Source organism: Amblyomma americanum, chromosome 4 (genome assembly GCF_052857255.1).
Source record: "Amblyomma americanum isolate KBUSLIRL-KWMA chromosome 4, ASM5285725v1, whole genome shotgun sequence".
In the NCBI taxonomy this organism is placed as follows: Eukaryota; Metazoa; Arthropoda; class Arachnida; order Ixodida; family Ixodidae; genus Amblyomma; species Amblyomma americanum.
Genome location: NC_135500.1, coordinates 19,668,621 through 19,692,372, shown reverse-complemented (window position 1 = coordinate 19,692,372; position 23,752 = coordinate 19,668,621). Strand labels below are relative to the sequence as shown.

The following is a 23,752-nucleotide window of genomic DNA, read 5'->3' as shown; positions in this document are numbered from 1 at the left end:
TTGCAAAAGTGGTGGCCCTTTACAAAGGAGGTGATAAAAATAACATAAATAACTTTCGTCCCATCTCCGTACTGCCTATATTTTCAAAAGGTTTGGAAAAGATAATGCATACGCGTCTTTACAGTTTCCTAAACAAATTCTCTCTGATCTCGCCGTATCAGTATGGCTTCGTGAAAGGAAAATTCACGGAATCAGCACTATTAGCCGAAAAGAAACTCTTCATTGACGCCTTTGAACATAGAGAACTTGTACTAGGTCTGTACATTGATTTTTTAAAAGCGTTTGACTGTGTCCATTATGAAACATTATTGTCTAAGCTGGAGGACTACGGAGTGCGCGGGAGTGCAAATCTTCTTTCTTCATATCTTCATATCAGGTGCCAATATGTAAATCACAATAATCATAATTCTAACATAAAAAGCATCCCTTCCGGCGTCCCGCAAGACAGTATCCTTGGGCCTTTGTTATTTGTTGTTTATATTGATATTTTTCCCTTCATGAAGCCATACCATGGGTTGGTTACGCAGATGATACTGCTATGTTTTTCAGAGGGGCAAATATTGATGATTTAATTTACTCTGCAAACCGTGCACTGTCATTTGTTAGCGACTGGTCGCAAAGAAATCATTTACGGCTGAACGCTAAAAAGACACAGGCTATTCTTTTCCGCACTAAGAACACAAATGTTAACCCCGAAGGTACAGTCGCGGTTAAAAAAGATTAGCACACAGGACGGAACAACGGAGCGCCGCAATGACAACGCGTGGCGCTGCGGGTTACGAAGAGGCTGATAACGAGAGTGCTGGGCCGTTCCCATTCTACAGTATTAGGGGGGGGGGGGGGGGGTTCAGCGGAGTGTGACGGCCCAGCAAGATATATTTTTCTGCCACGCCCTCTTTTTTTTTTGATACAGCCTTGCTCACGCAGGCGAATGGTGAAGAATAGGATAGTTGTTTGTTTTTTTGCTTGTTTGGCAGTTACTTTTGCGAGCAGCCTCAGCCGCGCTGCGGAAGGATGACTATGAAAGAAGAGGAAACAATTGCCTGAAATAGGATGGTTTATTGGATGTTGCCTAAGCGATAGGCCAAGCGAAGAAAAACGGTGATATCGCTCAGCCTGTTCGCGATGGGCGATAACAGGTGTTATAAATTAGACCCGCGCCCTAAGAATCTCGCCAGAGGGAAAAAAGACATGCCGCGCGTCAACCTCGCTACAAGAGCGGAAATCTTGACATTAGTTCAGGAAGGCAGGTCCCGGAGAAGCATTGCTGCCGAAGTAGGGTGCGCAGTATTGACTGTGACCCGCATTGTGCGTGCCTTCCAAGAAGAGAGGACTGGCGACGCGGAGCGTAGAGGACGTGCGAGAGCCCTAACTGAGGAGCAAGATCGGCTGATCATTGACGCCGCCTTCCGCAGCCCTCATATTACCGCTGCCGAGATACAGCAGGAACTGGGCCTCCAGGGAGTCTCTTTGTGGACGATTAGGAGACTCCTTCGGTCAGCCGGACTGCATAGTCGCGTCGCTTGTCGGAGGCCACTTCTCACTGCACATCACCAACGACTCCGTCTCGACTTTGCCACAAGCCACCCCACTTGGACTGCAGAAGATTGGGGGCTAGTCATATTCTCAGATGAATCGACTTTCTCCACGAAGTGGGACCAGCAGCGGCGCGTCTGGAGGCCGGTTGGCGCGCGGTAGGTGCACAACAATCCTTTTTTATCTGTTACTTACTCGAAGGCGAGACATTGATCTGGCCAGCGACTAAGAAGAAGAAGTCTTTATTGAGTAACACAAACAAAATGTATACACAGATATTTGGACCGATAGCCAATGAGGCTAGTAAGCGGTCCAATACAAAATAACATATAGGACAGCAATCACAAACACATTGAAGAAAAACTAACTTTGTAGCCTTGCTTCCATTCCCAAAAAATGTTTCTTGCATGTCAGTTTGAAATTCCTAGCTTGCTTTATTTCAATTGGCAACGAGTTACAAACTTTCGCTCCTGTAAATTCTATTCGTCTTTCTCCGTACGCATTATGGCAAATTGGAAGGTTAAAATTGCCATTGCTGGCTTGTCTAGTGTTGCGGACGGGAATACTGAATGCACCAAGAGGTAAGGGGTAGTTGGTATTTATAATAATATTAACCATAAGAGCTATTTTGTAATCGCGTAGGGTTGTGAATGACATGATTTGCATTGCGTCAAAAATGTTATTGTTAGAACTATTCGAAGAAGGTAATCCCATGGTTTTCAAGGCACGTTTTTGTAGTCTTAGCAATGGTGTTAAATACGTTTTGTATGTGATTCCCCATGATTCACTGCAATAACTGAGATGACTGTGAAATAATGAAAAATACAGTGATCTAAGAATAGCAGGTGGAAAGTGCCGCCGTGCCTTAGCCAAGGTAAAACAACCGTACGCAATCTTTTTACACACATTGTGCACCTGTTCCTTCCAAGACAAGTGGCAGTCAAACATGACCCCTAAATATTTAAAAGAAGACACACTATCAATAACATTGTTGTCAACACATATAGAAAAATCACTTGATTCAATACACTTTTGTTTTGAACGAAAAATAACATTTAGTTTTTTCAGTGTTTAAAGTTAGTTGATTATTACGAAACCAGGTCGAAATACGTTGGAGTTCATTGTTAATAGGTTTTTCTATTGACTCAAGTGAGTTGCCAGTAAAGATAAGTGCAGTGTCATCCGCATACATCAAAATTTGAGAACACTGTATAGCATTGGGGAGGTCATTAATAAAGATTGAAAATAAAAGCGGTCCCAGAACTGACCCCTGGGGTACACCACACGTAACAGTTTGGTATGCAGACTTGAACTGTTTGAGGACAACTTGCTGCTGTCGTGAAGAAAGATAACTTTTAAAGAATTCAAGTGCTCCGCTACGCACACCATATGCTTCCAGTTTCATTAAATGAATGGAGTGTGAGACTGTGTCGAAAGCTTTTTTGATGTCTATAAATACGCTTACAGCAACATTATGATTATGAAGAGCAGATAGGATAAGCTGTGATAGAGTAAATACAGCCGTGGACGTGGACCTGCTAGAAACAAATCCGTGTTGCTGAGGACAAATAATATGATTAGCATCAAGAAAGGTTTTCAGTTGGAAAGCAATTAATTTTTCAAAAATGGTATTGACGACACTCAGTACAGATATTGGCCTGTAACTAGACGGGTTGTTAGGGTCACCAGTTTTAAATATCGGAACAACTTTTGCAACTTTTAAAGTATCGGGGTATAAGCTAAAGTGTATCGCGTGATTGAATATTCTGCACAAAGGAACACAAAACAAATCAATGTTGTCCTTGATTACCTTAGCCATTATGCCGTCTGGCCCGGCCGCTTTATTCGTGGGCATGTTCGCCACAACACTTGCAACTTCATCGCTAGTAATGTTCGAGAAACTGAATTCATTATTAATACATCGAGGTACGCCGGATGTCACTGAAGCTAAGGGAGTAGGTTGCGCACTGTTCTGACCGTAGGTTGTGAAGAACTGATTAAACTGGTCTGCAGTCTCTATTGACAAGTTGTCAGGAACGATCTGTTTTCTTTTAACTGTTCCCGTAACTTCTCCTACAATCTTCCATACTTGCTTAGTGTCATTTCCTTGACGATTAACCAAATTAGTATAATACAATTTCTTTGATTTTCTCATCAGCGCCACGGATTTGTTTCTGTAATACTTAAACTGTTTCAAGTAATAAGCATTTGTTCTGTTGTTTTTGAGCTTATTGTAGTATGAATCCTTTTTTTTTCAATACTGTGAGTATTTCCTCAGTAATCCAAGGACATATGACATGTTTATAGTTGCGCCGAGAAAACTTCAGCGTAGACTTAGTAATTGCATCGGAAACAGCAGATACGAAGTTAGCAAATTCAGTGTGAACGTCACTGTGACATAGATTTTCGAAATGAATAGATTCGAGCAAACGCCTGACATGCGCGTAGTCCACCCGTGAAAATACATTGGTATGGGTAGGGCAAGTACAATCGATACCCGACCGTGGCAAGAACAGAAAAGTTGAACAGTGATCAGCTATGTTTTGGTTACAAACACCAGCACAGGCATCCATATCACGGTTACATAAGATGTGATCAATAATTGTTGCAGACTGATGTGTAATTCTAGTGGGCACATTGATAACGTTCTTGAGGTTGAACGATTCCAGTAAGAAAATATAATCTGGACAGTCATCCTTTGATAAGTCAATATTGAAATCACCAACTATTGCTAACTGATTATTAAAAGACATCAGAGGAACCAGAATGGACTCCATATCAGATATGAACTGACTTGTGCACGTGTTTGGCGGACGATATACCACGCCTATTACGACGTCTGTCTTAAGGCGAATAAAAAGTGCTTCCGTGGTGTTAGAGCTCAGAGAGGAATCCGAGAGTTGTTGATAATCTATGCCGTTTTTTATAAAAAGAGCAACGCCACCCCCTCGTGCGGTGCTATCTCTTGGTAAAGATAGCGTTGTGTAACCCGGTATGTACGGTATTTCTCCTTTCTTAAGCCAGGTTTCAGTTACAGCGATAAGATCATACTGGAAAGAATGTTGCGATAAATGTACAGTGAGTTGGTCAAGATTTTTATTTATGCTGCGGACATTGCAATGAAAAATGGAAAGGTTTTCGCTCTCGCGCCACTTAGCACTGATTTCCTCAACGGAAAAAGCCATGTTTCTAGACTACCTGAGCAAGATCAGCGTCACAGGTTATATGTAGAACATGCGAGGTATCTGTCTTGCGCATCAGGATCTTGCCATCAGATACCCATGTGTGTTTCCACTGTTTTTCCTTTTTGGCTTTCCGTGCTTTACCTAGCAAAATTTTGATTGCCGAGCACAAATGTTCGTTGATGAACACGGGATTCTCGTGATCATCAAAGCTCAGAAGTGTAGTGTTTAGCCGTTGCTTTTTCGCTTTTTTCAGAATGCTGTCTCTCACTGTGTTTCCACTGTTTTTCCTTTTTGGCTTTCCGTGCTTTACCTAGCAAAATTTTGATTGCCGGGCACAAATGTTCGTTGATGAACACGGGATTCTCGTGATCATCAAAGCTCAGAAGTGTAGTGTTTAGCCGTTGCTTTTTCGCTTTTTTCAGAATGCTGTCTCTCACTTTCCTGGAGGCAAACTTAACAATGATGTTGGGTTCGTCCTTTTTTGAGGGCACACGATGGATAGCTTCAACATCGGATTCATCGAACTCGGTGCTCAGGAGATGACAGATCAATGTCATCACTGAAATCAGATTTTCACTGGGTGCTGGAGGGATGCCTTTGATTTCAAGGTTATTTCTTCTACTGTACTGCTGCAGTTCAGTTAATTCGTGCCTGAGAGTTTTCACTTCATTTGTGAGTCGGTTGTTTTCTTTTTTCATTTCCTGGTTTACGTTTTTCACGTCAGACAGGGTCTCTTTGAGCTCAGAGATCTCTGTTCTAAATTCTTCGAACTTTTCATTGATAAAGCCCATTGAAGTTTTGACAGATTCCATTTCAGATTCAATCACGTTTTAAATCTTGCTTTAGTTCACTTTGCTTAGAGTCAAACTGTGCACGCAAGTCAGTCATAGCCTTTACAAGTTCTTTTATGGTTGAAGGAGGCTTATCACCCATGCTGGACACAAACACGAATGGAGCAATCCAGTAGCCTAAGATCGATGTTTGTAATCAAAGATACAGGATACACACCTGCAATGAACGAAGAAGGCGGTTAGCCTCTGCCTGGTTGCGAAGGCTGCCTGCACACTAAACAGATTCTCACCCTTAAGGGTGCAAATCAGCTTGTCCCCAGCCCCTTTACACCCTTTACACCCAATTGGGTGCTTGAAAAAGGGTGCTGAGAAAGGGTGCAGAGGTCAGCACCCTTATGAAAGGGTGCACAGCAAGAAATTCAAAAGGGTGCAAAGGTTGCACCCATACTGAAGGGTGCTAGTGTAACATAACACCCTTCAAAATGGGTGTTGGAAGGGTGCTCTGCATTGGTTCACCAAAGAAGCAAAAGGCTAGGATTGATGCACGACAGCAAATGTGTCCATATATGCCTCTATATACCATATCCGCACATGCCACTTGTCACGAATTGCATAATGTTCTATAGCTACAGTTGTTTGGATCCCAGTGTATATGTATACAGCATCATTCAAGGGCCCCTCCATGCACACATGCATGTGCCGGATATGCATGTATGGTCACCATCCAGACATGCCAGCAGTAAAAATTCAATGCAGAAAACAATGCTGACCACTTCGGTAGTAACATACACTTCCTCCATAACAAAGGCAATAATACACATCATACAGCACCTGGCCACATTTTCCTCATTTTGAGGCATGTGCGGCACAGGAAGCCTTGTATAATATGAGTGCAGGCATAGCTCTGGTATAGAAGCGTAAATGCCGAAGACACTACTACTATGAATCACCATGTGATGTTTGCCTATGACCGCTAAGTAATTTATAATCGAATTTTTTCTGTCATGTTTCAGTTTTAGCTGAACTATGGCTTAAAGAGTGATTTGTGTCAAATGAGGCATGAAAAAATGTCCATTTAATTGCTGCTTCATTTTAATTCACTGCTGTGCTGAAGCAAGCGTTCCTCAAGAGCTGGAATGACAATAAATGTGGAAGCAGTGATTATATTGCAGTTTTTTTCATGTCTCATGTGACCTGTAAGCACAAGCTGATGTCACAGTCCTCATTTGGCTGATGAAACAGAAACAGCAGGAGAAAGAAATCAGATAAATTATTCAGCAGTCATAGGAGAATACCAGGTGGTAATTCATGTATAATAATGCCTTACACCCAACTACAAACAAGAAAACACATACCCAAAAGTTAGGTGTCTATACTCCTTTATCACAATGCAACAACATAGCACAGAAAATCACCTCACCTATATTTTACACACTTTTTGCAATCTTGTTCAGAAACTTCGTGGCCACCACTCTGGGTGTGGTTAGGGCAAGCCCAAGAAACAGGCGTTCTAACACAACAAGCGTGTTAAATAATTTCCGCTCGTACTGGACATTAAAAAGCCAGTAGGCCGACAGAACAGCTGCCAGTCCCTCCTCCGCGTTCTTCACCCTGAACAACTTCTCGCGGTCCACCTCTAAATAGAGAAAATCCGCCTCCTCAATCTCCTGTCCCGTGAACACGATGCACGGTGTTGCAGGAACGCTCAAGTCCTGTGGTAGCCAGAAAATATTGCATTATTAGAAACAGCTCATGAGGTATTAATTCATTCTTATCTCTCCATACATAAATTACCCTTTATAAAGTTATCTGTACGTTATACACTTTTTCAAAGCAATACAAAGAATGTTAACAATACAAATGGCTTTTCTGATATTTATGCATGCAATTTTAATTTATGCACAATGTTAATTTTTGGACCCCAGCCAGCAGCACTCATTTTTTATATGACAACTTTTAGTTTTATTTATTTAATATATTTGCGAATCAAATTTCCACCATTATACTAGAGTAATTGCACCGATATTAGAGGCTTCCCCTGTTTGTATCATAGCAAAGCTCAGAAAGCTCATTAGTACTACACACGCATTCTAGCAGCACAAAATCATAAGAAACTTGCCTCCTCTTGCACAAACAAGGCTGACCATCCGTTTAGTTCCTTTACGTTTGCAGATAGTATCTGCAGAACTGCAACCGTTTGGATGTCTGCAAAAGAAAAACATTTAACGGGAACGCTTGATTGCACTTTTTTTAGTTAGTATTTTCCTAAAGTTCCCTAAATATGTGACAAAGGCTGTTTTGAATGTGATTCACTTTGTAATCTCCTGTGCCCAAAAGCAACGGAACATTGCTGCTAGGTTAACACAATCTTATTTATCTCCGTTGCATCCTGAAGGTCATTCCCACAGGTCTAAAAATATTGTCCAGTGCTTGACGTAGTGCACAATGTTCCTTTTCTACACACGTAATTGTGCTATACTACACCAGTTTTTTTCCATTCCGCACACCAAGCGACATGCCACCAAATTCTTTCCATTCATAGGACAAGATACGAGTTGCAAACCTCGAAAGAACCAGGCCTTTAACCACATATTACTGTACTGCTAAGCCTATAAGATGAAACCCTGCAAAAATAATTTGACATGGAGTGTAGGTTTGAAATATACCAATAAAGCCTTGTAACTCTACTCACGTCGTGTTCGCAGCCTCTCCGGTGCCATTTCTGCGGCACTTCGCAGAGAATCCAACGTGCTTGCTTCACAAGTAATAAGTTTCATTAGCACCAATTTCATAATTTTGTTAATCCCCTCTGATATGCAGGCTGAAGGGTTGATCTTTGTCATGGTTTGGAAGTCGCTGCAAAACTGAAAAAGAAAGTATGTAAAAGTGGTTACAACAAGACCCAAACATACACAAAGTGGTGATTTTACTTTACAATGGCATCTACTGAATATAAGCCAAGGAACTGACGGATGTAAACAGTTCATATGAGCACTCTGACATCACAAAATACTAACACCACCTAATGTCTTGAGGTGTACTTGAAACTGAAAATTTCGAGTCACACACGAAAGAAAATCAGAAGATACGGTGCTGACAGTTTAATCTTGGGACAAGCACAGCCTTCATGACACACCTAATGAGTCTTTTGCCCAAATGGATTTCAACACTAGCTTTTTCACATCAATTTTTCGGAAGCAGTACCTGAGTTTTTGTAGTATAACGTCCACAGAAGAGAGGTAAGACCTAAAGAAATTTTGGAAGCTAGGAAAAAAAAGCAGCTTTGTTTTCATCCCCAGAAGAATACAAAATTTTTGGGGAAAAAGTACTATAAAGCGCATTTTCATTCCGCAAACTTATCTTGCAAATCAGAAATAAGTAAAGAATTTTGTTACATCAAAACAAAGGTGCTGCAAAATCTTTTCCGGAGAAGTTATTGACATAATGCATACAAAGCAGTCGACGCAAATCATGACATCAGTCTACCCGGTATGACTGCTCAGTGGCTTTAGCGTTCGGCCGCCGATTCCAAGGCAGGGAGTTCGATATCGGCTGCTGTTATCGTATTTCAATGGAAGTGAAATGCGAAAACGTCCGTCCGCTGTGGGATGCGAATGATGTTAAAGAATCCCAGATTATCTAAATTAATTTGGAGCCCTTCGCTACGGCGTCCATAGCCTATGACTTGCTTCATAATGTTCAATCTCTCATTAAAAGAGTATACCAAGCTCACTGAATCTGCTTTAGTGGAGAAATGCAAAAGCATTGTGCACTACTGCTGTTTCTGTCAGTGCGTTTGTGTAACTTAGTTTGCAGTGGCCACCACGCCGCACACCATTCGGAGCTTCTCCGTGGGTCAATACATATAATACCGTATTTACTCGAATGTAGCGCTTTTTTCCCGGATTTTTTCCCTTTAAAGTCTACCCTCGCGTTATAATCGAATACCGCGCTTGGATTGGTCTAGAGCAATGTCGCGGTGCAGCCATTTCAGAGCAATCAGTTTGGTTTTGGTTTCCGCAGCTTTGCGATCTTATGCTGGTAACATGGGTACCACGGAAGCCAAATCCTCATCCATCCAAAGTCAAAGCATTGGTACGTTGTTCTCTGTCATTTTTTTTTGTGTTCGTTGTGGCATTGCGCTGAACGCGTCGTCACGTCTTTTCTTGTAGCGACTCTCGTTTTAAAAAGCGATCCTGTTAGCTGAAGAGGTCGGGAATTCTGGGGCAGCTAGAATACTTGTCCTCAACGAGTCAACCATCCGCTCATGGTGGATGCAGCGGGAGGGCTTTTAAAATGTGAACCTGACCGCAAAGGATTTTGTGGGCCTCGCCACGGCCATCACGTCGAGCTGTAATAAAAAGTGGCGGGCTTTATTATCGAGCAGCGCAACCGTCTCAGGGGGTCAGTGTCGAGCTGATCCGTTAGAAAGTTAGAGACGTTGCTCGGGAGATGGGAAGTTTAGAGCATCTCGTGGATGGGCCGAAACGTTCATGAAGAGGAATGGATTCTCCCTGCGGCAAACAACATCGATACGACAGAAGTTACCACTTCGATAGCGAAAAGGAGGACTCCGAAAGCAGGGAAGATGAATAAACATGTTGGCCACGATTTCTATTAAAGGTGCTTTGTTTTGCGTCCTTAAGCCTCACGTTACATTCGTTGTTTTATTTTTTCCCGCTAGGTAGCATGTAAAGTCACCACACGCGTTACATTCGAGTAAATACGGTATATGTACAAATGGTCATTCTCTATACTGAACGTTCATAGATGGCGTTGAGTGCTCATACCACTACCAGTGCACTGGCACAGTGGTTAAGCAATGCGCCAATGCACTGGCGGGTGGCTGTTTCTGCCACAAGCACTAGTAGGGATCGTGTGATCCGTGTTGCTCTACAACTATATGAGTGCACACTTTCTGTTGCGGCACTCGACGCATAGAAAACACTGTCATGAGCCAAGAAATGCTTTCACATTAAAAAATGGCAGTCGTTTGTTCGGCTAGGCAAAGTTGAAACAGCATGGTACTTCGAGCTGCTTTTATTGTGATATGGTTCGTTTTGTTTCACTTGGTTTTGAATCTTAAAACTTTGCCACACTAAGGTGTGTGTTGTGTGTCCTCCTTCATGGGTTACCCCGTCCCATTACCGTCCAAGCTTACAACCTGGTTACCACATGCATGGCTCTTGCTTACTATGTTGTTAGTACCTGCCCAGTGATTACTACTTAGTCACCGGATTGTGTGACAGCATAAATTACCATTGGCGTCCACCGCTGGAGGTAATGCAGCGAGACCTGGCTTAAGAAACAGAACAGCTACATGCAGGAACTGCTAGTAGAAGTGCAGTCATTAGTCTAACTACAGCAGTAACAAAATTATTAGATCACTATGACTCATCAATGGATTAAAAAATGTATGCTTATGCACCTTTTCTTGCGTTAAGGTACAAGAGCACGTACACAATGCTTTGTATGCATTCTCCTGAAAACCTGTAGAGCAGCTCAGTGTGCACATTACTAAACTGTGACCAGTTTTTGCACAGCACAGACAATGTTGGAATCAGGAGTAACCAACACACGACTAGTCAGCAGTTGCTTGCTACAATGATGTCACGATGTGCATGGTTGCAGGCACTTGGCTGATTCCTAAACAGCTCATTTAGATTACATTTTACACCGTATAGTGAGGTGCTACTGTGCCGAAAACTCAGCATCGAAATTTTGGCATTTTTTCTCCAATTTTCAATGTTTTTTTCAGGCACTCTAGTTTAGCGTGCATTAAAAATGTTTTCTGACCAGTGACAAAAACTCCATTACTTTTTCAACAAATGCTGCCTCTCCAACCGAGCAGCCTAACATAATGTAGATGCTGTCTTCCGAACATAGCAGCAAGAGTTTACTTACCCTTTCAAAGTTCATTAAGTAGGGGTATCTCTCCTTTGCCTCATTGACTGTCGACGCTGATATATCAGCAATCCTGCGGCGGGATGTGACCGACATCCTTTCCAGCATTTGGCATTCGTCTGGAGAGGCTTTTCGGCACTCAGCCATGAGCCACTGTGTATGCATGACAAAGCTGGCCTCATCCTCTCCAGCAATCGCAGAGGTTGCAGCAGCCTGAAAGAATCAACAGCAATGTAACTGACTGTGACATAAATAGACGTGTGCTATGCTAGCAACCATACAGTAATGTTTAAGCGGTACTGTCTAAAGCTGGTCTCATTAACTGTGCTTTTATGCAATTCATTTTCACAAACTCACAACCACCTAGACTTTCATGGGTCACGAAAAATGCCAAATAGTTATATTAACACTTGGCCTAGCTCCCATCTGCTAACTGGCATCCAGCCCACAAAGTACTGTGGCCGAATACCAAAACATTTTATTAGTACCCCCAAAAAAAGGCCCCATTAAAAGGATACCGATCCAAAATATTTCGATACCAAATAACAACACTAGAGAGCCCAAAAATAAACACTATTACATTCTCAGCATAGAAAAATGTAATTATTTAAGGCATTAGCAAATCAAAAAATTGTGCTCTTTATTACTTTGCTACACATCATCCTCTTTTCAAAAAATTGAAATCAAAATGTATTTTACTGCAGAATGCCCCTCACCAGCTTTCGAGCTTTGTGCCGCTCAAGCTCCATTGCGCCTGCTGCATCGCTGCATTTTCTCCGGGCTGCAAATTTTGTTCGGTTTTCACCTATTCTTCCGTCGCTAGGGAGAACCCTTCGTTGGTTTTTAAACCTGTAGCGCAGAGCTACCTTCCAGGAGTCCTGGAAATTATGAGCAATAAAATTCAGTGCGTTCAAATTCAGACATCACCTATCACAAAAGAATATGCTGAATCCAATATTCAATACGAATGATAGAGCATGCAACTTCGCCAAGCAGTGCCAAAGGGCGCAATCTTTCTATGCACTGAAAATGTTGTAAAAACTGCGGACCAAAACTTCATCAGACATGCATCTGAAGATATCAAGAGAGAACAGCCAGAAAATCTATGGAACCTTCATCATCGACACAAAAGGCGAGACCTGTGTCAGCATGCCTTCAATCACTCTTGAAGAAGAAACTGCTTTATCTGAACTCTTAAGCTCCTTCGTCTCAGAAATCGTCACACTCGGACCATGTGGTGTCCATGATCTTACTTCTTTCTGATTGGTATTTATTGCAGATGAAAATAAAACCAATTTTCAGATATTAGTAGTCACTACATGTTTATCCTTTTTCGGTCGTCAGTGCTGCTTTGTCTTTTTTTTTAATGAACCAGCTAGCCGAAACTGGCGTTCTCCATCAGAAGCAAGTGCAGCTACCGTTATCTAGAACAGCACACATGATAATGGAGAGAGAAAAAAGGAAGGCAGGTCAAATGCACCTCAATAGAGTTTGGCTCCCAACACTGCAAAATGGGAGGGGCTCTTCACTGTCATGGAACATGAATGCTGCAAGCTGCAAACATGCTGCAATTTCATGCAACGGTTTACTTAATGTAGCAACTAAATAACACCATTCTTGTATATATATTAAGTTGCCAGGATGTTCGCAAAATCTTAATATCCAGCTGGCTGTCACCAGTAAAATAACAATATACTTACAGCTCCACTTCCTACAACGTCTCTCAATTGTGGGTGATTTTCTAGCAAGAGCGAGGTGACTCTTGTGTAAAAATGACGAGTTGGGAACCTGAAAAATATTGACAATATTAACATTACTAGAATCCACACAGAGATATTTTATGGCTTCAGCTTTATTGCACTGACCATGAAATATTTGCATAAGCATGTTTTCATAGTTAACATCAATGAATTTGCTAAGACAGTATGCATTTCTAGCTATAATTATCCAGAAAATTTCCATTACTAATTATGGGGCCATGAAAATTTTCTATGAATTACCCGAGTTTTTGAACTACCCGACTTGCAATTATCAAAGTTTTACTCATTCTCCCAAAAAGTAGAGAAATTTACAAGCCTGGTGGTTAAATCTTTACACATTACTTATGATAACAAGAATTTTGTAAAATATACCATTTAGTTCTGACTGATCTTAACTCAGCATTCATTGCTAACCTCACAGCTGCCAAAATTAGAGGGAATTTACTTACAGAGTGCTTTTCTTCATTTCTGAGAACAGCAGATCGACAATTTTGCGGAACGCTGCTGAAGAAAGTGGGCTGCCATTGTGGATGCTCTCATGGAGGCTCCCAAGAGATGGCAGCTTGAAGTTGTGGCCATCGTCATCAGAGTGTGAAGGCCTACAAGAAAGCTGCAGTTTAGAGCTCAGTTCTCAACAGACTGCTGCAGATACAAAAGTATCTGTGCCTTCCGTTCCTGACGGGGACACAGAGAAAAAAAATTCACATTGCCTGTTCTACTGCACTCTAATTGTACACCTTCTGCATAGGATTAACAATGTCTGTGCCAGCCAACCCACGCAATAAATTCACTGTCAAGGTTCCAGAACTCTAGTATAGACATTAGGGGGCACTGAAATGTATATAAAATCAGCAATGAACATTCGCATGTATTTGTTGGACAGAATTCTGATCAAGTTTGCCTCTATTCCAACTGCAACAACAGCCAAGGACATATTGGATGCCTATGTGAAGCGTGTCGTGCTTTGGAATATTTATGACAATCGGACTTTAGGAATCTTAGTGTTCTTACTCTGAAAAAGGCAGCGTTATTATGAGAAAAGCAGAATTACATCCAAGCAGAATCTCAGTGATGTAATGACATCTTCAACAAATTTCGATATGATTCGAATTCGTAAAATTTCCTACGACAAGTGCAGTGTGTAATTTCAAAATCTGAGGCGTAGCGAACAGTCTTACTTCAAACTGTGGACAATACAAACATGGGAGCGGCGAATGCCCCAGTGAGCAATGCATTACCCTGGCATCAGCACCGCCGTCACTGCTAGTTGAAAAGTGCGCATTGCGAGCACCGAGAAACTGGGCAGCAGACATAAATGCTGTTAGCCATAACAGATAGGTGCAGTTTCATTTCCCGTGCTTAGTTTATGGCTCGATTGTTTCTGAACCCTCTTTTCCTCTTCCCCCTCTCCAACACGGAGTAGTAGTTTGATATATAGATATGCACCACCAGGCCGACCTTTCTGCCTGTACGCTCAATTATTCTTTCTTACAACATGGCTAACAGGTGAAATGAATATTATTTTGGCTCGATTGTTTCTGAACCCTCTTTTCCTCTTCCCCCTCTCCAACACGGAGTAGTAGTTTGATATATAGATATGCACCACCAGGCCGACCTTTCTGCCTGTACGCTCAATTATTCTTTCTTACAACATGGCTAACAGGTGAAATGAATATTATTTTGTGATCCTGAGAGACTCATTATTGAGATTATACTGTACCACTCAACGCACTTACAGATTGAAGGACACATCAAGGTGATTTTCGTGGGTGTCTCCGCCACTCGCCACAGTACTGTCCGACAGAGTGTGCTGCAAGAAAAAACAAATAACTCGTTCATGAATTCGAAACTGAGTAGAGATTTCATTGAATATGTGACTACCGAGTCCAAATGCCTCTGAAGATGTCGGTGCACACTGCTGATCATTGCCATGTGCACGCAGTTTAATCTTTGATAAGTCGGGGATACTGTCCTCAGGACCTAGATCGACATACTCATCAAATGTCTTGTCCAGGATCTGTAAACGGTAAATAACAAGTTGCTTTTATACTGTGCACGAACCTCAGGAAACCATGCATGGCAAGTTCATGCGGCGAGGACGGCCGTCACTTCCTCCATTGCCTAGTGCAGCAAACTAACGTAACTGTGAAACAGCAGAGTTATGCATTCAGACTGGAAAACAGCCCAGTAATGTGCCCTGGATTTATTCTGATATGAGCAAAATCACTAATACGCATTTGCATGACGAGCGATCCTCCACCAACCAATAAAAGAAACCAACACAGTGGATGAAGCGCTTGTACTGGGCATGACATGCATTTCACTCTTGAGTGTGCTAACATGTAGCCCCACAAGAAGTGTTTTAGCCCTTCATTACTGACAGGCATAATTCTATTTTCTTTTTTTTTCAGCTATGCTTCACAGCCGCGGAAAATAGAATATTATGTCTATTGCGGACTATGCATGGCACCGGCGATCACAGCTAAGCTGCACGGCGCGATAACTAAGGCGAAGCCAGAACAAGTAGAAGCAGCAGTATGGCAAAGGGCTCACGTGTAAAGTCCGAGGGTGACTGCCTGACTAGCCACACTATGTACAAGTAGCATCTCTGGGCGAAAATCAAAATTTTGGGAGGCTCGGAAAAAAAAAAATTCTGAGGCCACTAAGTCTGCTTACGTGCAGGAATGCAAAAACAGGGAACTTTTTAAAACTGTTTTTTTTTTCATGGCACCTGTAGGCCATGCATTTTTTGTTTTATTTCTCATTTATTTTTAATTGCGTTTTTTCTTTCAATTTTTTATTTCTTTAACATATTCATGTTTTTTGTTTAGGGTTTTAACTTTTGATTTTTTACTTTTTACAAATTAACGATTAATTACTAATTCACTAATCACCCATTACTTAGTAATTGCTAAGAGTATATGGGTTATAGGAATTATGTCATGGATGCCGTCATAGTGTGACAGATTTCGCAGGCGGACGGACAACGATGAGCCATTCTTTAATAAGCTACGAAGCAAGAGACATGGACAAAACGCTTCGACGGCAACGCATCGTAGCTGACCGCCGTCGCCCTGAATCATGCACACAGGTTTCGGCCCTTATCAATTTATCTATGAAAGAACGCAAAGCCCGAAACGCGATTGAGAAACCTCAAAAGTTTACCGGCCTCGAGTTACTGTTTATTTTAACTATCGCCAGAAATATTAGCACAGTTCAGCAATGCCTGTTCTCGTGAGGCCAGTAACAAAAATAGAAACACTGCTGCATGTAATCCTTACGCATTAGTAGCACAAATTAACACGAAGAGAGAGTACAAAGTGCGATATGTGCTCTTACACAAACAAATGTAAAAGCTGCAGCTCGGCCCGCAGCTGACAAGCGGAACACGACACCTACCAGACGCCTCTCTTAGTGATGAAAACACTATCCGGGTTCGAACATTTGGCGAAGAGCCTCAGTTAACAGTACTTCCGCGTAACGCTACCTTACCGGGTGCCACCGCGGTGGCTCAGTGGTTATAGTGCTCGGCTGCTGACCCGCAAGACGCGGGCTCGACCTCTGCCACGGCGGTCGCATTTCGGCGAAATTCTATAGGATCGTGTATTGTGCGACGTCTGTGCGCGGTAAATGAACCCAAGGTGGTCTAAATTGTCCGCAGCTCTCCACTATGGCGTCTCACAAACTCGGTCGATTTGGGAAGTTAAGGAAACAAGCAAAGGAACACGTGCACTTGCCTGGAACGAGTACGACGCCATGTCGATCTTGCCGCCAAGAACCGGGCATGCGCCAACTGCTTCTTTGAGTGCGCTGATGGTGTCACCATCAAGCGTATACGTTCTTGCTGCACCAAGGTCTGGTACGCTAACAAGGCACCGTGGCATCGCGAGGCAGAATCGTATACAGGCACTTCCAAACAACACACTGACAGATGCAGCAACCTAATGCGGCGTCAGCGCGCGGGAAATAACACTGGTCATGTGACCTTGGCAAAACGAGAGGTAGTCGCGATACTTGTCACACACAGCATGCAAAGAATTGCAGCAGTTTAAATCAACTAGAAATTATTAAGCTTACACCGATGTTTTAGCCATCTATGTATCTCGTAAACACAAAATTTCCAAATTTTTGTTTTTTAAATTGTCAAAAATACTTTTTATAATTACTCCCAGGTGGCGCAACAAATTTAAAATCTTTAAATTGATTGACATGTTAGGGACTAGTTTGTGTCTTTCCTGAGAGGAGTAAGACTCCCAGTAGGCCTTGCGAAAGCGCATTAGCGATGGTGACCACTGGCGAGGGCCTCTCCGATGTGCTTGCGTTACGTTATGGGTTGGTGCGTTGTGCTCGGTCAGTGTTTTCGGTGGCGCAGGCAGACTTGAAAAGCAAAGGCGATTCGAGCAGTACCTCCTCAGAAGGGATATAACAAAGGTAAGCGTCATGAAATAGTCAACTTTTGCTGCTTTTTGCACTGAAGCCATTTCGTGCGACCACCATGGAGCACCCCCCCCCCCCCCCCCCCCCCTTGACTTTACTCCACGCTTCCCGCGACGACGCCGCGAAAGCGCTTCAGCGAGCGCCTTCTTGCCCTCTGCCTCTGGGCCGAGAGCGGGAAAGTACCACCTAATTTGTGGCAGAGGCGGCAGTCACCCGCACCGGAGACTTTGAACCTGCATGTCTACCGAGACCGCAACCCGAGCCGCTTGTGCAGCCGTGCCGCGCTGCGGGCGCTTACTCCTTTGCGGTGCGCGTTGCGTCGTTGCCGTGAGCGCTTGTTGCCGAAGGCTGCGTGCGGGAAAGAGAGCAAAGCCGCCGTCTGCATTCCCGGCTTAGTTGCAGACAACCATGAGACGGTCGTAGCGCAGCCAGTCGCGACACTTTACAACTTATAACGGGCATATTCTGCGCCAACCTTCTGCCACTAAAGACATTTCGGCCGCTCATGGCAAAATATAGTGCAGCGACACTTGAGCGCTCCTGAAATCGTCGCGCTTCTGTTTGGAAGAAGTTTAGGTTTTACGAGGGCATTTAATGCGCAGATTTGATGCGGTAATAACGTGCTTATCTTATTTCTCCCTTACCTGACAATTTTTGTTTTCGCGCGACTGTCTTGAGACAGGCGCGCAAAACAATTTTGCCCTGATTGATAGCAGCGTGAAAATTTAAGGGCCTCCAGAACGTAGGAGCTTCACTGATGGTCCCACCTTTCCGTTTCTGTGTTTGTAGCCAGCTTGGCAGTACAAGCGAGTTTCGGCAGTGTGACTTAAAAATGAAAGTTAGGTCTACCTTTATGCGAGTAAATACGGTAGTAAGTAAAGCATTTTGCTACATTGCAGCACAGGAAAAGCAAAAGTAAATGTAAGTTACGCATTGCTCTGTTAATTTTATTAGTGTATGCAAGTGTTAGCATGCAATGCTCATGTGAGGTTCAGTCTTAGATCAGTCATGTTGTGCACATTTCGTTATTTGTATGACACTGGTGAATTTTTTTAGCAGACTATTACTACATGCATATGAAGGAAGTTGGCTACCATTGCAACCAAGGGAAACATAGCCAGATGTTTTTCTTAATTTTTGTTGTGGTGAATGGGAAATATGTGGTGGAATTTTCACCTGAAACATAATTGATTGGAAAGTAGAAGAAAAGATGATCAGGTGCTGTTGGGAGCAGGTGGGCCCATTCATTATTCTGCAAACGTCACAGGAAATGTTTGCTTGTCTTTTTTGCACTATGAGGCATTTATAGAAATGAAGATGTGATTAGCATTCGGTCACAGCGGCTTGCTCATGGTTCTGAGAACAAATATATAGCTGATAACAGGATTCTGCTTTGTATTGCACTAACAAATTCATTCTTGAAAATGATTTGCTTCCATGGAGGTTTCTAATCCATTCCACGAAATGGACTGGAGTTTACATTGGCAAGTCTTCTTGGAGACCAGTAAAAGCCATTAAATTTTTTTTAAAATCAAGCATTTGTCTTTTCAGATGCCAGGAATCCGCTTCTTTCGTTGTCCACGATGTGCCTGTCACCAATTCTCCTTAAGGACACTCTTTAGGCACCTGCGCATTGCCCATGGCCATGAGACAAATTGGCTGTGTGGCTTGAGTGGCTGCATGCAAACGTTTCGCCACTTTTTTTCCTACAAGAAGCATGTACACCGAAAGCATGCTTCTTGCATGGGAGAAACATGTTCCCGTGGCATTGTGCAGGTGGGAATGGCACGAAGCAGTACAAATGCAGCACCTGATTTGCCTACATATCATGAAGAGCCCTTAGATGTGCAGGCCGAAGAGCATGACTTCAGTTCAAGTGACTATGGTTATCAACTGGCAAAGCTACTTTTCAAGTGGAAGGAAGGAAGGCGGCTACCTGAATCCACTGTGCATGAGTTAGCCAATGATATTATTGATTTCGTGGAAACCATTGCAGACCACCAGCAAACAGAACCTCTAGACGGGCCAGCCATCAGCATAAAAGAAATTTGCAAGCTGCAACTTGACCAGCTGCGGACAAGATCAGGCCGAACAACCTATTGGAAGACGCATTTTCCATTTGTTGAATCCCGTACAGTAGTGTTGTGTGGAAATGACACCATAGAATACATTCCCCTCTGTGAAGTGCTCAAGTGCATTCTTGAACATTCAGAACTTTCAAATGAGTTCAGCAATGACTCTCGTACTGATGGTTACATGTGTTCAGTATTTGATGGAAGTGCTTTTCAAAACCATGAGTATTTTGCAGGCAATACAAGTAAACTTTGCTTGCAATTGTACAGTGATGAGTTCGAAGTCTGCAACCCACTGGGCAGCAAGAGGGGAAAACATAAAATGACAGCTGTCTACTTCTCAGTGCTAAATTTTGATGCAAAGTTGCGGTCAGCATTGTCAGGTATTCACCTCGTACTACTTGTCAAAGATAAACATATAGCCACTTATGGATTTTCTAAGATTCTTGAGCCATTAATCACAGATGTGAAGATACTAGCAAATCATGGCATAACTGTGAATAGAAACCTTGTAAAGGGATCTGTCTTCATTTTCACTGGTGACAATTTATCTAGCCACAGAATTGGAGGCTTCAAATGCACATTCAGCCAAGGAAGAATTTGTAGGTACTGCATGGCTCTGCGGACCGAAACTGGCTACAAACACTTGGAAGGTGATTTTGTGCTTTGCTCACCTCAAGGGCACAAGCACCACTTGAGTATGTTGAGAGTAGGGCTGCCAATGCTGTCATTGTATGGGGTTAAGGAGCAAAGTGCTCTTTTGTGCCCTGGCTTTGATCCGACACAACACCTTCCACCAGATATAATGCATGACCTGCATGAAGGAGTCCTACCATTTGCGCTGCGGCATATAATATCTGCATTAATTGAAGAACGCTTCTTTTCACTCAGTGATTTGAACAAAAGCATTTCAGAATGGCTTTATGATCCACATGACATCTGCAACAAACCAGAGGCCATTGCTAAACCATATCTTCAAGGAAAAGCAGTTTTGAAGGCGTCGGCAACACAAGTATTTTGCCTCTTTCGCTACCTAACCTTTTTTGTTGGGGACAACGTTCCTTCAGACAATGCAGTTTGGCAGCTTTACCTACTTCTCCGAGAAATTGTTGACATTATCATGAGCCATAAAATTCCAGTTTCGCATATTGCCTACTTGCAAAGAAAGATTCATTTCTTTTGTTTTGACTTCAAGGTACTCTTTCCATCAGCATCACTTCCATGTAAAGTGCACTACCTCATACACTACCCTTCATATATAGAGAAATTTGGACCATTAAGCCTGCTATGGGCTATGCGGTTTGAGGCCAAGCACCAGTATTTTAAAGATATTGCTCGAAAAATACGGAACTGGAAGAACCTTTCTCACAGTCTTGCAGTGAGGCATCAGTTCTTGCAGAGTTTTTTATTCGCTGCAGGTGATGACAGTATTCCCCGTAATATAGGCGTGAAGAGTGTGCTGTACGAGCACCTTCCTGGCTGCGTTAAAGAGTTCATAACTGAGAATAACCTTGAATCCACGAACACATTGGTTGTCAAATCTGTGATTGTTGATGGCAGGACATACAGTGCAGGATGCTGCCTTGTCAGAAGTGTTCCAGAAGATAGTCTGCCAGAATTTTTACTTGTGTGTCAACTATTTTATGTGAACAAGGTGTTAATGGTTATGGCTAAACTGCTTGAGACTGTTTTGATGAGCACTTCCATGTGTATGTTGTCAGTGCCATAGAAGAGTACAGTGTTCTGACTTCATTTTCGGAGTTTGACATAGAGCCGTTGTACATGCGGGAACACAAGGGCCGGAGTGTCGTAAGCACTCGCCATTCATTGTTCTGAATTTTAATGAAATAGCACTTGCTTGTGCAAAACTGGAACATTGCAACATTAAACTGCATTGTCTAACTTCATTTGTAATGTGCACTTTTTTAGTTGCCTGCATCCTACTAGTTTCCAGGTGACAACTGACTCATTCACGAAACTTCACTAATCACATTATACGTGCAATAATGGCTGAGTTGGCAGCTTTGTTAGATTTTGTGAACCCATGAAATCTGGAAAGAGACGCTGTACCGTCCACTGTGCAAACATTTATTGCTAGTATTTGCTGCTGCTATAAATATGCATGAGTAATATGCACACATAATTGCATGCTTTTCAGACAAAAGGGAATGACAAAGCAAACTGTAATATTTTGCAAGGCGAATAAACGTCTATTTTGTACAAAGGATATTATCTGTAGTTGTCGCCGTGTTATTGGTTTATATATTTGTTTATATCTTGGTTATATCTATCTGTACATTAATAAATATCCCCCTTTCCATGTACACCCTTGTCAGCACTTCAGCACCCATTAGTTGTAGCACCCTTCTTGCTCTCTCCTTTACACCCTTCTGGTAAATGCACCCTGCTGGTAGGGTGCTGCGGCCCTATAGGGTGCTCGAAGGGTGTGAAATAGGGTGTAAATTTATGGCGCACCCTTTTTACACCCATAAGGGTGAGAACTTGTTTAGTGTGTGGATTGCTCCGTGAATGATGTGGGGACCGTCGTGCTGCGGTTATATAGGGGACGCCGTTGATATCGGACAGTAGTGCGCAGGTGCGGCTTGCCAGGTTATCTCCTACAAAATTTGTAAAAATAATTTTTCAGGATGAAATCTATGATATCGCAGAATAAATTAAATAAAAACAATTGGTGAAGCGTGTGGGGCATAGATGCATACGTCCTGTCATACAGCTTTAGAGTGAATTTTAACACTTTTCTGGCCAGAAAAAAAAATGAGTGATTGTAACAGGGAATCGGGTTCCCAAAGCAGCCGGTGAAAGTGAGCATTGCCGGATTACTTATTATGTATAAAATTTTCCAATGCACTGTTCCTCGTTACCAACAGCTTGAGCAAAATAAAGCTTTTTATTTCATTTCCAGTTTTGTTTTCAAACTACCAGAGTTCTCTTCAGACGTGTCTTACGTTAAGATGACTTTGCTTTTAACCTAAATTGCTTGTACTTTGGCTAGGCTCCCCTGCTTTGCTGCTTCATATAGGGAGCCTATGGGAATTAGTACCACCCTTGAATGGCTGCATATGATTATGCAGACAAGCGCTTTGTCTTGTGGCCTCCCCTAGCGATTTATGCACCAAATTGATGATCCTCTCTATGTCCACCTTACATGAAAACAAGTCGTGATGGTTTAAGAGAAACGGTTACTCTCTGATTAAAATTAGTACCGAGTACAGGCTGGTTCTTCTCCGCTGCCGTCAGCGTGAGATGATACCTGTAGCTGTAACATGACTCCTCTCAGGACGACAGAACAGCCAGTAAACCATCGGTGCAATTTTGCGTGAGCATGGAACATTGGACACACGATCAGTACGATGGCTTCATGGTGCGCCACAAAAAAATACGCATTGCGTAAAAGCACAGCCAAGAAAATGCGAAGCAACCTTTGGAGTGGGGCTTCCACTAAGAAAAACTGAAAAATGAAAATTGGTTTCTAGGAAACCAGAAGGCGCAGTAACTGTCTCACATATCTCGGTGGACATCCAAACCGCGCAGTAAGGGAAGGTATAAAGAAGGGAGTGACAGAAGGAAAAAAGTGGTGCCGTTGGACAACCCAGGGATCTTTAACGTGCATTGACATCGCACAGCACACGGGCGCCTCTTGCGTTCCGCCTCCGTCCAAACGCAGCCGCCGGGGTCGGGTTCGAGACCGGGTACTCGGGATCAGTAGCCGAGCGCCCTAACAATTAAGTCACCGCGACGGGTCAGTTCAGGTGGGCGAGAAAGTCTTTTCAGGCGAAAATGGAACAATTGGAAAGATCTGAAGGGTTTTTGAGAATTTTCGGTTCAGGTGGCAGCGGGAATTAGTCGTTCCAGTGGCGCAGGTATCTGAGATAGGGGGATGTACACGGTCGTTGAAAATTGAAATTCGGTTTTTGAAGAAAGGAAATTGCGCAGTATCTGTATCGCATATCTCGGTGGACACCTGAACCGCACCGTGAGGGAAGGGATAAAGGAGGGAGTGAAAGAATAAAGGAAGAAAGAGTTTGCTTCTAGTTCGAACACGGATC

At 42.8% G+C, this 23,752-nt stretch overlaps 3 protein-coding genes across 4 annotated transcripts in view; 1 reads left to right on the top strand and 2 right to left on the bottom strand.

The window, feature by feature from the left end:
- LOC144127818 (putative D-lactate dehydrogenase, mitochondrial) overlaps positions 1-23,752 on the bottom strand; it is a 278,355-nt gene that overhangs the window by 252,528 nt on the left and 2,075 nt on the right. The window lies entirely within an intron of this gene.
- LOC144130045 (uncharacterized) lies at positions 934-21,885 on the top strand. 2 transcript variants are annotated; one of them, XM_077664076.1, is made up of 2 exons: positions 934-1,694; positions 19,390-21,885. In XM_077664076.1, the coding sequence occupies exon 2, from the start codon at positions 19,396-19,398 to the stop codon at positions 21,412-21,414; it is 2,019 nt and encodes a 672-aa protein (XP_077520202.1). In that variant the 5' UTR covers positions 934-1,694; positions 19,390-19,395; the 3' UTR covers positions 21,415-21,885. The 2 variants fall into 2 exon arrangements, with proteins under 2 accessions (XP_077520202.1, XP_077520203.1); XM_077664077.1 differs by lacking the exon at positions 934-1,694 and adding an exon at positions 17,475-17,607 and having other exon boundaries at positions 19,165-21,885.
- On the bottom strand, positions 1,498-15,230 carry LOC144127750 (sterile alpha motif domain-containing protein 3-like). Its single transcript, XM_077660647.1, has 9 exons — positions 14,913-15,230; positions 13,626-13,775; positions 13,117-13,204; positions 12,133-12,294; positions 11,417-11,629; positions 8,205-8,376; positions 7,632-7,717; positions 7,061-7,224; positions 1,498-1,597 (listed from the first exon to the last, which is right to left on the bottom strand). The coding sequence occupies exons 2-9, from the start codon at positions 13,640-13,642 to the stop codon at positions 1,498-1,500; spliced, it is 1,002 nt and encodes a 333-aa protein (XP_077516773.1). The 5' UTR covers positions 13,643-13,775; positions 14,913-15,230.

Bases quoted from the DNA above. Each gene is read 5' to 3' on its own strand.
- LOC144127750 (XM_077660647.1), bottom strand. The intron at 12,295-13,116 runs GTAAGTATATTG...CATAATTTCCAG, and splicing joins ACGTTGTAGGAAGTGGAGCT to GACTCCTGGAAGGTAGCTCT. The intron at 7,718-8,204 runs GTGAGTAGAGTT...TTTCTTTTGCAG, and splicing joins GGAGAGGCTGCGAACACGAC to ACATCCAAACGGTTGCAGTT.
- LOC144130045 (XM_077664077.1), top strand. From the start codon at position 19,165: ATGCCAGGAATCCGCTTCTTTCGTTGTCCACGATGTGCCTGTCACCAA.